The sequence below is a fragment of the Gavialis gangeticus genome, unplaced genomic scaffold, assembly GCF_001723915.1.
Source record: "Gavialis gangeticus isolate Ggan-Ray unplaced genomic scaffold, GavGan_comp1, whole genome shotgun sequence".
In the NCBI taxonomy this organism is placed as follows: domain Eukaryota; kingdom Metazoa; phylum Chordata; order Crocodylia; family Gavialidae; genus Gavialis; species Gavialis gangeticus.
This window is the reverse complement of record NW_017728996.1, coordinates 18,779,125-18,794,378: the sequence shown is the minus strand read 5'-3', so window position 1 is coordinate 18,794,378 and position 15,254 is coordinate 18,779,125. Positions and strand designations below refer to the sequence as shown.

The 15,254-nt window shown below is 42.7% G+C and overlaps 1 protein-coding gene across 2 annotated transcripts in view; it reads right to left on the bottom strand.

Moving 5' to 3' along the window:
- Nucleotides 1–15,254, bottom strand: part of ZFAND6 (zinc finger AN1-type containing 6) — a 62,037-nt gene that overhangs the window by 14,682 nt on the left and 32,101 nt on the right. For both annotated transcript variants that reach the window (XM_019504094.1, XM_019504095.1), the window contains exons 2-4: nucleotides 6,483–6,653; nucleotides 3,877–3,988; nucleotides 1,660–1,760 (exon numbers count right to left, since the gene is read on the bottom strand). In XM_019504094.1, coding sequence (XP_019359639.1) covers nucleotides 1,660–1,760; nucleotides 3,877–3,988; nucleotides 6,483–6,636 — 367 coding nt within the window. In that variant the 5' untranslated portion in view covers nucleotides 6,637–6,653. The remainder of the gene's footprint in view (nucleotides 1–1,659; nucleotides 1,761–3,876; nucleotides 3,989–6,482; nucleotides 6,654–15,254) is intronic.

Genomic DNA, 15,254 nt, shown 5'->3' with positions numbered 1-15,254 from the left:
AATTAAGGAAGCTTCATATCTGTACTACGCAAAGCAAGAATTACTTCTTTCAAGCAGGGATGTATTTGGTAGCTGTGTTGGTCTGAGACAAAAAGAAATGCAAAAATCTAGAACTCTTGGTTCAGAGATGATACCTTTTATTAGACCAACTAAATCATCATCTCTGAACCAAGAGTTCTAGATTTTTGTATTCCTTCCGAGCAGGAATTTTAGAAAGCTGCTATGAGTTAAATGGACACATTGGAGGTTTGTTGCTTTTACGTTTCTTATGTTTAACATTCTGCACTTAGTATGATGCTATATAGATCAAGCCTCATTTTGCATAATTTTAGCTTCTGCGAAGAGAAACGTTCTTGTCAACAGTAAAAGGTTTTATTAGTGACTCCCATTCAAGTTTTCTTTTTATATTACCTTCTTACATATATATTGTTCAACACAAGTGAAGATTACAAACATGTTTCAACAGAGACTAGCTAGCAGACAAATTATTTCTTTGCTGAATTTCTACACCTTTAAAGCGAAGGTGGAACTGAGTAAATTGTACTTTATCCTACAGAAGCTAAATAACTGAAAAGGAGATCCCTTCAAAAAGTGGATTCTTTATCCTTGGACATTTTAAGAGTGGCTGGACAGACACTTGTTGGCATGGTTTATTCACAGACTATCTTGATTTGAGCAGGGGTTTAAACTAATTGGCCTCTTGAGGTCCCTTTCAGCTCTACTCTGACAATTTCAGTCTGCTTAAAAGTTAACGTACTGAGGTTTAATAATAACAGATGAATCATAGAAGTGTGAAGCCAATACCATTCTCACTGTATTGATTCCAGGCTAATATACTTGACTGGACCTGTGCTGTAAATGTTTTATCGTATTCCCCAATCCCCCGAAGGACTTTACAACATAGAGCTGGGGTGTCAAACATACAGCTCATGGAGCTGGTCCATTGGACTACCAGAAGCTAGGGGGAGCAGCCCACTGCAGAATACGGTACCCTCAGACCCCAGCAGACAAAGTGATCAGGAGCATCATGAGGCACATGGCAGAAGCCAAAGCTACTGCCACATTCTCCAGGTCAGGGTTGGAGTCAGAGCTACTGCCACAGGTCAGATCCAGAGCTACTGCACATGCCACACGTCAAAGCTACCGCTTCCCAGATCCAGCTTGCAAGGAACCGCCTGGTGTGGATCCGGACTAGGGCTCAAGGAGTTTGACCCCTCCGATATAGACAAAGTACAGACCACTATCCATTTGTTTCTGTATCACTACGGTATCACCTCTAGCACTCAGCAGCTAGATGAGTCCTTATTCTTGCATGATTATGATTAGACAAATAGCCAAGATGCACCCTAAATACATTTCCAATCCCAGTAAACACAACACTGTAGAATGTAAAAATTCAGCAAGTACTGTGAAGTTAAAAAAGGAAACTGAAATTTACACTTCTTAAGCTCATCTGAAAGTTCCACCACAGGAGTATTTCTGCATTAAGACTACATATGTGCACCTCACTGTATTCTCTTTCAGTTTTACAGAACATTGTCATATTTCAGAATGAGTCATCTGTTAGGGCTATGTTAAAAATAGTAGAGTATGAAGAAAGAAAAAACAGAATAGGCATTATTTTGTGCATGTTCTAGTTACTCAAGCTCAGATACTAACCTTGCAAATCTTCTGTTTCAGGTACTGTTTTATCCACAGCCGTACTTTCCACTTGGGAAGATGCTACAGATTCTGTTAAAAGTGACTGGTTTGACACGGGGCTGGGAAGAAAAAACAGTTTAGACTTCGTAAGGGACAGAGACAGGTGCCACCACTGCCCCCCCTTCCCCCAAAACAGACTGCCTTAAATTAATATAACAATAAGTTGGCACACAGCCTTGTTTTTTTGGTTTAGGACATCAGCAGCACATTAAGGCAGTTGATCATTAGAAGATTTAAGCTGTTGGGACAATTATTTTCAGCTTCCACTGTGGCATATTATATCAGTAAAGAAAGACTGATACAGAAGAGAAATAGATAACAGAGATTCACTCCAAAGAAGAAACATTTTAGGGTTGTCCTTACTGGTTCTTTAAGGAATGATGCTGTGCATCACCTTCCAACAAATGCAAGGGTTTTATAATACAAGATAAGGTGACTGCAGTTCCTTTTAAAGTTTCAGAATTACATACTAGTAGGAGATAAAAAGGTGGATTTTCTAGTTGCCCAGTCTGTAGCCAGAATCTAGGAAGATAAGGGAATCTACATAGACACCTCAGATTGTCTGCATACAATGGGGAAGATTAGTCAGTGATGAAGTGTGAAGACTACTACAGACCCTTCCATAACTGACTAATCTTCCCCATTGTACACAGACAACCTACGAGGGATGGCCAACTTGTGGCCTGCAAGCCACAAGTGGCACAGGCAGCCTGCGTGTGGTACACAGGAGATCAGGGAAGGGGCAGAGAGCACAGCTGCAGCATGGCAAGGAACAGAAAGCAGAGCAGACAGGGGAAAGGGAATGGCACTCAGGGAGGGCTTGGAGCTTAATTTGTGGCATGCCTGCCAAAAAAGGCTGCCCCCCACTGGCTTAGCACAGTCTGGTTAAGAATTTGTCTAGAGAAAAAAAGATGTAGCAGAACTCCCAGGTACTACTGAGAGCACAATTTTTCATCTTCAGTTCTATTTAGACTGCAATGATCAAAGTTACTCATGTGAATGTGAATGAAAGCAATAGGCAAGGATTTGTTTTTGGAAGGAGTGGCATCTTTTATTGGACCAACTGCATGCCTGGGAGACATTTTAGACAAGTTTTCATGCACAAAGTAAAACCAGTCACTCCTCTCCACATTTGCTAACCAAGCAAGAGATCAGCAGAGAACTCCACAGGAAGACAAAAAGGTTGATCTGTTTAGTAGACAGGACACAGGGACTGGGGTGGGGTGGAGAAAGGGTTCAGTGATGGAAAACAGTTTATAGCCAAAACCTAAGCATATACCTACAAATAGTCACAAGTTAAATGCTTTTTGTAAGTACTGATTAAAAAGCTGAATACCAACTGATTAACTGGTTTTCTGTGCATTTTTTTCTATGAAATAATTTGCACTGGTTTAGTTTGTTGCTGTACCAGGTCACCACCACTATCCCCTCACCAATTACTCCTTATTATCTACTCCCAAATATTAGTCACAGTTAGGTAACCTACAATTATCTGCATTCTCCATGGAGCAGTGAATTAGATGGCCACTTATTTAGACAAGAATAAGAAGTTTAACTCTACCTACCCCGGTCTACACAGTCTGATACTGGTTTTACAGACCATTTTGCACTTGCAGTTCTTGGAATGTTTTGCAAGAGGACATTACACATCCTTTACCAATCTGAGAGAAATAAGGTGACTTGCTTAAGAAAACAGCAGTCAATAGTAGAACTGGAATTAGAACACAGCTCTTGTGTATCCTGTTTACTGGACCACACTGTTCCCCTTGGGATGAAATCAAGGAAGCAAGTTACTTAACTTAACTAGCTGATGTACAGTTAGTTAAGAACTGCAGCTGGAACTCTACCTAGTTTGACATATTTATAATTAAGTCTGAGTTTTGAGAGGGAACTTGTTTCAATCTTAGAAATCAAACCACCAAATTGCATGGTGTGGAGTGATTAGAGACCATTTATAGATAAGTCACATCTATAGGAGAATAATATCAGAGAGATGTCAAGGCAGACATTGAGACTCCATTAAAAACCAGAACTTTTTATTCAATAGTAACTAGCAGGGAATTCCAATACCTTAAAATGAGATAAAGTGTTAACTTTTCATTCCCAATATTCAGTATTCAGAATGAGTTATTTGAAGTAAAAGGTCAATTAACAAGCATAGACGAGGACATTTACCTTGGCTGCATAGATGGGGTAGACGTAGAGTCTAAAGCTGACTGAGTTTCCTGCGCGCTGCCTTCTGTGCATTGAACTGGTAAGGACTCAGTTATACTAGTGACAGAAGTTGCTGCAAGGAAAACAATAAATGTAAAATAAGTTACGCCGCCTCCCAGACTTACATCGTTGATGCCATAACAGATTCTTCTGCACTGTGGTTCCAATTCAACAAGGTAATTAAGCATATGCTTAAAATCCTTCCTGAACCTGAATCTACAATATAAACAAGTTTTACTAAAGTTACTTAAGTATAGTCACATCTGCCTCTACCCCTGCATATATTTCAAAGTAGCAACAGCAAATAAGTGAAAGTATGTCTGTTAAGATTATCAAAAGCTTCTAAAGATTGTTAGTAATTGAAGTGTACATTTTTTAAAGAGACCAATACCTTGAAATATTTTAGAATATCTACATATCACTGGCCATGTATACCCAAAGACGCTTTATCTAATATCTACAGTACACTTCAACCCCTTTCACCAGGGATCCACCACTGAACCTTCAGTGATGCATCAGGCATTTACATTCCATGGAGTGACGGATTTGAATTTTATACACTTTTAATATGGCCTATTCACCAAGTCAAGCGATGACTAGTGTAAAACAGAGGGACACAGCTTAAATTCAGAGGACTGAGTATCTCTTTTGTAGATGCACAGTGCCAAACCTTCACACACTGAAGTGCATATCAGGCTTCAAATGTCTCTGTTAACACTTTAGCCATGGAAATCCTATTAGAGGAATATGAAATGTTGAATCATCTTGCATAATCAACAAGAATCTGGGTTTTCCGTTTGCCACAGAAAAACATGGTAAAACCCACATTTTCTCATTTTAAAGGAGAAAAATCCAGATTTTCTCCCTTAAAGGAGACAAATGTGAGAAACAATGAATTTCTCCTTGCAGGCTGCCAGAGGTCCAGCCTATAAGGGGCTGGGGGAGTGGGAAGAGGGTGATCAGGCAGGAGGTTCTATGCACACGCGTGCACGTACACATGTACATGGCCACCAGGCACCCTGGAGAGCAGATCCCAGCAGGTGAGTTGGGGGGAGGAGGGGGAATTGAGGCCCCCATAGTTGGGGAGGGAGGGAATTGGGCAGGGCTGGGGCTGCTGCCCAACCCAGGTGGTGCATGAGGCTTGGGGCCTGAGCAGGGAGCTGGACACTGCTGTGGGTGGCTTGCGCAGGGGGTGGCAGGGGGCTGGCTCCCTGCCACTGTGTGCACTTCCAGCAGAGGCATGGGGGACATGTGCCCCCGCAATTTGTACATGGGGCAGGGGTGGGCTCCCGGCCCTGCCGCCATCCTCCTGGGGCCTCCACGACCCAGCAGGTGGGATCCGGTGCGGCAGGGCACAGCGGGCTGGGCAGCTTGGTGACAGTGCTGCAAACTCTGTGCCACCATGGTGAGGTGCCCTCTGGCACCAGCAAGGGTGGTGGTATGGAATTGTGCTCCTTGCTGTGGAATTGTACCCACTTTTGGGTCACAACCCAGGGATTTAGAAATACTGTACCACAGGATGTTAAAAATCAATCCATTCTCAAGCTCCTAAAAACAGTCCCATGCCTAGGGCCCCAGTTCCTGAAGTCAGAGTCCAAGTTATTTTTAAAAGTCCCTACCCTCATAATTGTGAAGCAATGCTAGAAAATATGATCCATTTTGATCATATTTTCAATATGATTGCTATAGTGAGTTTAATCAGAGCCCATACAAAATTCCCAGCTGAGGAAGCAGAAGCAGCCCGGAAAAACCAGGATGGAAATGCTCTGGCAACAGGCTCATTAAAGCAGAGCAGACCAGAGTTTAGGAGCAGGGCTCATCACTGCTCAAGACTTTTCTGTTGCCTTCATCCTGCACAGAACACAGTCACAGGTTCAGAGCAGAGGTGGCTGTGTAGCTTCTTTAGGCAGCTGGTAGAAGGAAACCTCCCCAGCCACAATCATTTCCCATTCCAGTTGGTTAGCAGAAGATCTTCTTGCCATCTACCTAAATCCATGTACATATTGGGCCTTGGTCTCTGGAATATCTTAACCCAAGTTAAGATAAAAGACTGCAGGTGCAACTTCTCAAAAAAGATTTCCCCAAGTTGTCTGAAGTGTCAGCTTGAATCTTGCACTCTTTCCACAATTTAGGACTTTGATTTTCTTCTAAATAGCTTTCATTAATTCTCTCAAGCTGGGTATTATCTGCAGAGTCAGTAATTTCTGGTAAATCCTCTCTGGAAAGTGTTGCCCAAATTTTCATAGTGATAGAAGCAGCCCTGTGTGTCCAATACCTTACCAAAAATAAATGTAAGCCACAAAAATAAGTTAAGATTATACTTACAGAAAGATTATTCACACTGTGAATAAGTATATTTCATTTTAAAGCCGATTCAAAATATTCTCTAAGACGGAAGAGTACATAGGACAAAGCACTGCAGTATTGCTGTGTCTTTCATATTCTTGTTGTAATTAGTCTCTGAAAGTTAAGTGGGGCAGTGACAGGAAGTGTCTCACTGACGCATCACAGTTTGGTCACATGAGAACCAGCACGCCGAATACTAAATACTTATTAGTGTTACTTACCAGAAGGGCTAATTCTACCATTACTACTATTCTGCCTTTGAAGATGCTCTTTATAGCATACTGAACACATTCCATTTGTTCGAGGGTTTCCATAAAATCCGCATCCAGTGGAACAAAGCATAGGCACTTGGCTATGGTTCGTTTCTTGAGCCATTTTCCTCTTCTGCAAACCTGAAATTCACATATGTAGCCAAGTTATCTAGCAGGTTCAGAAAAGTTAATTTTTCATCTGTTGCACTTAAAAATAGAAATGTTCCTACTGTTCTGGCATAGTCCTCTCAGGCCACAGAAAGGGAGAGGAGAGTTTTGAGTCAAATTCTCAAATCGAGTCAAACAGATCAATGTCACACACTTTCCAGAAAGTAAGGGCTACTATCCCAATCCTGTCTAGTAGTCTACATAGAGCAGCATGCATATTTTTAAAAGGTCTGCGTATTTATTTATTTATTTTTACTTTCAGCACTGAGTGGTCATTTTCTAAATGATGCCAACCCACAGCCTTAAAAACCTGATGATTTACAGAGAACACTTTTGGAACCACTCCTGACAACTGAAATGCCTGAACTGAACAGGGGACTATACTTACCCATGGCAAATATTCAATCCTAGATAAACTACAGAAATTCCCTAGCTAGTGTCTGCATTTAACTCTCCTTCACACTATGAACTCTACTTTGTGCTACCAGTCAATACAAAATACACATCAAGGTATTTACACACAGGAATTTTCAAGAGCATTAGAGCTGGTGATAGTCTCACCTTTGCTGGTACAGGGTTTATTTATTTATTTTTGGTCTGTTCCATTTTCATTGTATGAAAGAATATTGTATTGTGCTAAAAGCCAACTGAGTAAAGGAAGCTTTATGAGTAAAGTCAACCCAGCCTTTATTTGTTCAACAAGTCACATTCATCTTTGCACATTAAATAAGCTCAGATGGCCATCTCTGCAAAAAGCTTCCTTAGCTATGCTCGATGACCTGACCTCTTGGATCAAATAACTGGAACCTGCAACACATCCATTCAACACATTTATAAACTGATCAGAGACTGGATGAAAGGGACAACAGGATATGGCTGCCTGAGAACGCAGGGACCCCTAACTCAGAAAGCCCCTTCTAGACTCATGTTCAATGCCCCAATCAGATCCCAAAACTAAGGGTACCATGTGTTCGGGTTTTCCTGGACATGTCTTCTTTTTGAGTTCTCCCATCTCCATCTGGTTTTTTTTTTTTTAAATAAATATCAGCAAATGTCCAGGATTTTGCTTTGCCTCTGCCCCAGCAAGGAGCTGCTTGGGGCTGGGGGCAGCGGGAGAGCGTTACTGGAGGCAGGACATCACGTGCTCTACGAGCGGGCTTGGCAGCTGCAGGCAGGTAAGTGTGAGGGTGGGGTGGGGCAGGGGGCTGTGGGTCAGGAATGAGAGGCAGCAGCAGGGCTGGAGGGGCCTGTGGCTTGGGAGGGAGGAGCAGGGGCCTTCCCCCCATTATACCTCCCTCCCCCTCCACAGGTGTCCTCTTTTTTGAAACTGAAAGTATGCTAACCCTATAAAACTGACATCAGAATACAGCTAAAAGGGTAGTCTGTATTACAGGCTTCATTTCAAAAGAAGCATTACTTTACTCTGAAAAAATATAAACTACTACTGAACTGTTACACAGAATTCAATTGCATGTGCTTGGTTCATTTATTCAGCTAGGTAAAGTACTTAGGGTAGAGTCAATTAACAGACATTTTTCCTTTGATATTTGGTTATTTAAGCAACTGAGGTTCTCATGTTCATGGAGATTAAAGTACTCCCTTTCTGAACATCATTCTTGTACAGTTTAGCATGCATATACACATCAGTACAAAGAAATGATCCTTTCATTATAGACCTGAAGTAGCAGCAGTAATCTGATCAATTCAGCCTGAGATTCAGTTGACACTGAAAAGGCTGATCACTCTTTATTTGTACTGATGTAGGGACCGCTCTCAAAAACACCCTATTATGTGAGGCATAGTGCAAGCAAACATCCAAGAGTTACTGTGCCCCAAAGAGAAAAATATTTAGACTTGTGATCAGATTCACTAGGTGGATAAAACAGATGGAGTGGGATAAAATTAAATAAACATATAAAAATAAACGAATGGATTTAATATAGGCATACATCCCAGCTCATTAACTGTCTAGTTACTGTGATGGCGCATTCAAAATGTGTACATGTCACCTCTATCACTGGAAAATAGCGAAGACTCAGCCAGTTAAAGTTCAAGTAAGGTTGAGGCCCAGGGACAGTTCACATACAGAAAAGATGGTTTACAAACCAAAGCCATGTAAACTATTTTTAGCTAAGGGCATAAACCAACTGAAAATTATCCATTTTTCAATCTTATTTTTAGGGAGTGGGAACTGAAACAAGAAAGGTAGTCCACAAAAATTATGAAAAAGAATCCCGCTTAAGCAAACCTAGTAATTTTCTAGGCAAAGGATGTCAGCATAACACTTAACAGCACATGCTCTGAAACTCGATTTTCTATCAGTTGGTCCAGTTTATGCAGATAGTTTACCCTAGGCACCTTTGCTGTTCTACAATTCTTGGAAACACTGTGTAGATGTTAACAAGCTTTCCTCTGCTTAAGTTCAGATATATCTATATATACACACATAGATATCTATATATCTATAAATATAAATATATAGATCAATATATGTATATATTATTGCAATAAAAGTTTTTCCTCATTCTTTAAGAGTTTCTTCACTGCAAAAAACTCGACATTAATAAAGCCTGGATATCCTAAATAGGAAGCAACACATCAGCCTCGTGTTTACTCTGCACACGACAAACATTTAGATTGAGGTGTTGAGTGACCACTTTTAAGCTAGAACAAAAAGCTAATAAGCAATAGCACTGCAAGTACAAAAAAAAATAGCATCAATACGTACTGGGAGAACACTGAGGAATAAATAGTTCCTGTACACCCACTCCCAGGATTTTTTTTTAAGGGCATCTGAAAATTGCACCAAGACATAAGTTATAAATTGGATCAAACTACAGTTAATGTTCATGAGGATGAAAGCAGCTCTTGCAAGAAAAAACAATGCTCTTTAGTCTGAGAATCAAATACAAAAATCATACCACGCAAGTTGACTTCTAGTACACAAATTTCACAGAGATCTGAGGAATGCAAAATACTGTCTTAGTCTCCTGGCTACACAACTAGTAGAAATGCATATGCCACATTCTCAAAACAGAGAATTAAGCATTTGGGATTCAAGACAAGAGACATGCATGCAGGAAGATGCAACCGGAAGTTTTATAAATCTGCTAGGGGGCTAGGGTTATACTATTCAGTTTAAAGGTTGAAGCAACAACAAATACAACTTTATTGTAATGAGTTAAAAACAGTTCACAAGGCTGTGGAATAGGAATATTACCAGCTAGCAGACAACAGACTTGTGGAAGAAAGGATAGCTTGATTAGTGGAACAGCAAGACAATTAAAAAGGAGAAAAGGTCATTAACACCTGTGGAATGACAAGTTCAGAAGGAATCAGATAGATTGTAAGGAGCCATGAAGTCAAGGGACTCCCTCTGCTGCCTGAATAGAAATGCTGTTGCCACTGCCAGACAGTTGGTTTTAAACTTGGGGGGGGGCGGGTACAGGAGGATGATCAAGAATCAAAGGGGGAAGGGGGTGTAACTATGCCCCTCCAGATCCACCTCCATCTGTAAGTCTTCTACACACAAAGCTCCCATTGAGCTCGGAAGAATGTTGACTGCAGGTTTTATTACAGAACCACTATTAGTGGCTGAAAAAACATTTCAAATATTTTGAGGGAAAAAATATCCTCAAAGTCCAAAAAACTCTTCCTATGCCTGAAGAAGGGCACTTGTGTCTGAAAGCTTCCAAAGAACATTTTTTCCAACTAGTTAGCTGGTTAGGGTTACCATATTTCCAGGTCCAAAAAAGAAGACACCTGTGATGTGGGGGCAGGGGAATATGACAGTGGGGGACTCCCACAAGCTACAGTCCCCATCTCCCCCAGTGCCCCTCACTCCCAACCTGCAGCCCTCTGCCACCCCAGTCCTGCTGGAGGAGCCCCCGCTGACCCGGTCCTGACAGGACCAGAGCGCAGTAGCTCTGATTCATGCAGAAGGTAGGCTGGAGAGAAGAGGAGGGGAGATTTGTGGCACTCCCTGCCCTGGGATGGGGCTGTCACAATGCACCAGGCAGCCTGGCCACGGCCCCCTCTCCTTTCTGGGCAGCGTCTTCTGGCCGCTCCACCCCTGCGAACACAGGCATTGGCCCCTGTGCTGCCCAACTGGCCACGAAGTTCCCCACTGCCCTCAAAGGCCCCCCTCACCCCTCTTCCCCACTGGAGGGGCAGGCAACCCCCCCGGCCCCATTGTAGCCCCAGCCCCTGCTCCCCCTGCCCTGACCAAATGTCTGGGATTTTGCTTAGAACTAAATTTCACGCACAAAATACGTTCAAAAGGTTTTCTATGCTTTTGTAGCACAAACCATTTTAAAAGTTGAAATGGTGTATATAAATCCCTCTTATGTGCACTATGACTGGTTTAAAAGGATTGAAAAGAAATACTTTTTAAATGGCTGATTGAGCACGGATGTCCAACTCAAAGCATAATGCTTTTTTGGTTTAAAATTAGGCTGTGGTAGCTGGAGGCAACCTGTCACTAATAGTAAGAGGCATTTATTTCACTTTCTGAAGTCTGAGCAATGCCTATATTGTCCTGTGCCACAGCTGACCCCAGGATCCTGCAGCTGTAAGATATTAACACTAGTTTCTCCAGTTTATCAGTATCATTGCTGCTGGAGGGACCAGCACCTAATAAGAGCTCAAGAACTAGTTTCTTAACATGGACTATATTAGATTATTTAAGAACAGGGGTGCTTAACCTCTGGATCCAATGTAGCCTGTGGATCTAGTGTTCAGCCCGCAGGGGGGCACATGGGTTAGAAAATTTGGCAGTAGGGGAGTGGTGGCAATTAAATACAGCCATGCACCCCTGCTGCCAAATCTGAAACCCCAAAACTCATGCAGCAGACTGGGGTACCACCCCACCCCCTTCCCAACAGGATTAAGGCCAGGCCACACCCCCTCCCCCAACAGGGCCAGGTTGGGGCTGGGCTGCTCCCCACTGACCCCCTACCCAACTGCACAGCTGGATGGGTTCCCAGTGTGACTGCTCTGGGGACCAGATTGGTCCATGGGCTGGATCCAGACAGTGGTCCCAACTGGGTACTACCTATCTGGCCCACTATCCAAAAAAGCTGAGCACCACTGATTGTGAAAGGAGTTGTACATAAGGGGAAAACAAGAAGAGCTGGAGAGACTTCCAGCTAAACTTGTTAGAGAGTCCATTAACCAGTTGATCAAGTCACCAAACAGGACAAGCAATTGGCATGATGCCCTAAAACACTCCAAATGCCAAAGATTCTTTTAAAGAACAATAATCAAAGGCCATTCAGGAAGTGGGCAATTTTTCATCATATTACATTAATACTGGGAATACAAGAGAGAAAAAAATACTAATATTGTGCCATCTCTTTTTGTCAATATAAAACAAGCTTTTAGCGCAATTAAGAATTATGCAAAGGTCAGGTGCTGCCTGTACCCTCAGTGAGCTCCTGACTGACCAGTTAACCTCTACTGAGAAATCAGACATATTTCTATGGCATACACTGCCACAGACAACTGCATACAGAAGTAGTGTGCATTAGCGAATGCATTTTTACTGTACCTCTGCACCTCAGCATAACCAGGCATACAAACCTCTGTGGTTCCTTAGTTCCCAAACTAGTCAGCTACCTTTGAGCAGAGTAATCTCAAGTACAAAATTGGGAAAGGGTCTTCAGCTGGAATGTTAATAGAGGCTTGTCCTAATCATCAGTTAATAGAAGAAAGCTTCTTTGATAAAATCACCAAGTGCTGCTACCCATCTACACTGGTACATGCCTCACTCAACTATTGGCAACAAAATTAAGGTGGCCAGATCTCAATAAACCAGAAGAGCTCCACATCACTTACCCAAGCCTGATATTAAAATAATGGATGCTTACTTACTTCAATTTATGAACTAGTATTTTTAAATCACCACTTGCAGGGATTGAACAACTTAGCATCTTGCCCTTTCTTTTATTTAATTTGTAAAACAAAGGTGTTTCAGCATAACCTGTACCCTAAGACTGTTTGGCATAACAAAACCAAATGTCCAGGATACTGTGAAAATCATATGTTGTACATAGTTGGTACTTTCTGCAACAAAAGGATTTGGTTAACTGAAGAGCATAAATGAAATTAGTAATTAAAAGTAAACAAACAAACAAACAAACAAACAAGAACACCGACAGAAGTTGAGCGAGACAATTATTTAGTACTTAACCTGATCATCCTCCACTTATCTATTGTCAAAGAGATTACTGTTGCTTTATATTTCAAATGTTATCCAAATACAGAGATATTATTGCTGCTAGTTGATTTCCTTAAGTTAATGGTTCTCAAATTCCATGACCACAAGTAATCATTAGAGGTGTCTGATACAAGAGAATTTAGTACTGCGTTTACTAGGTAAAATGCACTGCAAGACAGCTAAAAATCTATTTAAATACCTGACTCTCCCACCACACAGGTACCTGGACAGAACAGAACAGTTCACAGGCCTTGTAGTTACAGAACCAGTTACAGAACAATTTTTAGACATAAGGCATACCTCCAAAACTTTTCAGAACTTAGCAGCACCCCGTTAAAAATAATATACGTATATTAGGAATATTATCATTCAACAATTACTATACTATAAATTGATTATACTCTTATTTTTATATTATGTTTGCCCCTTCAGACCCCTGGGGAAAGGGCTCTCCTAGCTCTGCCTGGCTCAGTGCACGTTTGCTCCTAGAGCAGCAGTGGAGTCCCCATAAATGGTTCCAGGTCTCTCGTGGGGATCAAGAATCTCTAGGCCAAGTTCTTCCTTTAGTTACCCCAGGGCAATTCTCCTTAGACTCCAGCCCCAGGACAGTAAGGGACCAAGCCTGGGATTGCCCAGCCAGCGGGGACAAGGTGCTAGGTTGTACATACAGCACATGGAGAGGGCTGAGGGGGAGGGCAAAAGGGCCAAGACGGAAGAGGCCAAGGGTGTGCTGGAGCCCGAGGGAACTGCACCACATGCCTCCTCTGGAGCCAGATCAGGAAGGGGATACACCAGAAAGGCATGCCTGCCTGCATGATGTAATGTGCTTTTCTGCCACAGCCACTTCTCCATCTGGCTCTGCAGGAACAATGGTCAGTTCAGTTCTGACTTACCTCCTGAAAATCAAGACACGAAAGGCAGTTTCACTCTGTGGCAGCAGTAGCAGTGCTGGTATGGCAGGGGCGGGCAAAATATGGCTCGTGGGCCAGATTCAGCCTACCAGTTGATTGGATCTGGCTTAGGAGCGGGTACCCGCTAATTGATGCATCTGGCCCAAGGCTGCCCCTGCAGAGCTCCACAGAGGGCTGAGTCCTGCCCACTCCTACCTGGGGCAGCCCGCACTGCACTCCCAACTGCAGCTGCTGACAGTCCTGCCCAGCACATACTGCTTACCAGCAGGGCTGCTTCCAGTGTGGCTGCAGTTGCCAAGATGCTGCTCAGCTCTCCACACCTGCAGCAGCTGCTCCTCCTCCTGCTGTGTTGCTCCAGGAGGGGAGGAAGCTACAGCTGGGCAGCTCCTGCCCCAGTATGTGGGGGTCCAGCTGCAGGTCTCCTTTGGAAAGATGTGCATGCCAGCTGGGGCTGCAGGGCAGTGCCCTTAGCAGGCACAGGGTGGGTGTGGTCTACCCGGGGCAGGGCTTGGCCCCATTTGGAGTACTGTTGTGGGGGACAACACCTGTACCAGCTCCCAGGCAAGCTCTGCTGCATGTACCCCCTGCTTCCCTCCCTCACCCCAACACCAACCTGAAGCAACCCCTCTCCAACATACAATATACACAAATGAGACTATTCTGAACTTTTATGCAATCATGTCTTTATATGCTTCTCAAAAAAAAAAAAAAAAAAAATTCTCTTTCTTGAAATAACATTAAAATATGTTAATTGTAGACGTTTATCTTTTAGTTATAAGATTTGCTTTTTTTTTTTTAAAACCTACAATATGTTAGAACGATATCTTGTGAAATATTGTGTGCGCAGCCCTCGATAGCTCAGCAAAACTTAAGTGGCCCTCCAGCTGAAATAACTGCCCAACCCCACGGTATGGTGTACACTGGTTGAGAACCACTGCTTTATACACTCCTGCTATGATCTATAACAAATTGTGGGGAGGGTTGTACAGGCTACGTTTCTAGGAGGCATCTTCTCTGGGAAAAACTACATCCATCATGCTGTGCATGGCAGTTCACTCCAAAATGGTTCTGATTCGAGCCCTGCTTATCCTTTTATGGAAAGCAAAGGAATGATGGGTGCAGGACAAATTCTGAAGAGCTACCTGCGAAGTAACCACCACCGTATTGAACTGTTTGTACTTGTTAGCTTTTGCAGCCTTCAGCCATCAATCAGCAGGATCAGAGGCAGCAGTATTTAGTAGGATTAGTCCTTACGTTTTTAATCTCTCTCAGAAAAGAGCCAACCTTTTTTCTTGTTGTCCTCCCCCAAATAAGGCATGCCTCATCATCCCTGTTGCTCCACTTCCTCCCCATTCAAGCTTCATATCATGCTGCGATTGTGTCCTACAGCATTTAGTCCCAGAATAATTATTTGCACCAGGTTCCCAGCATGACTCCCAACAGTGT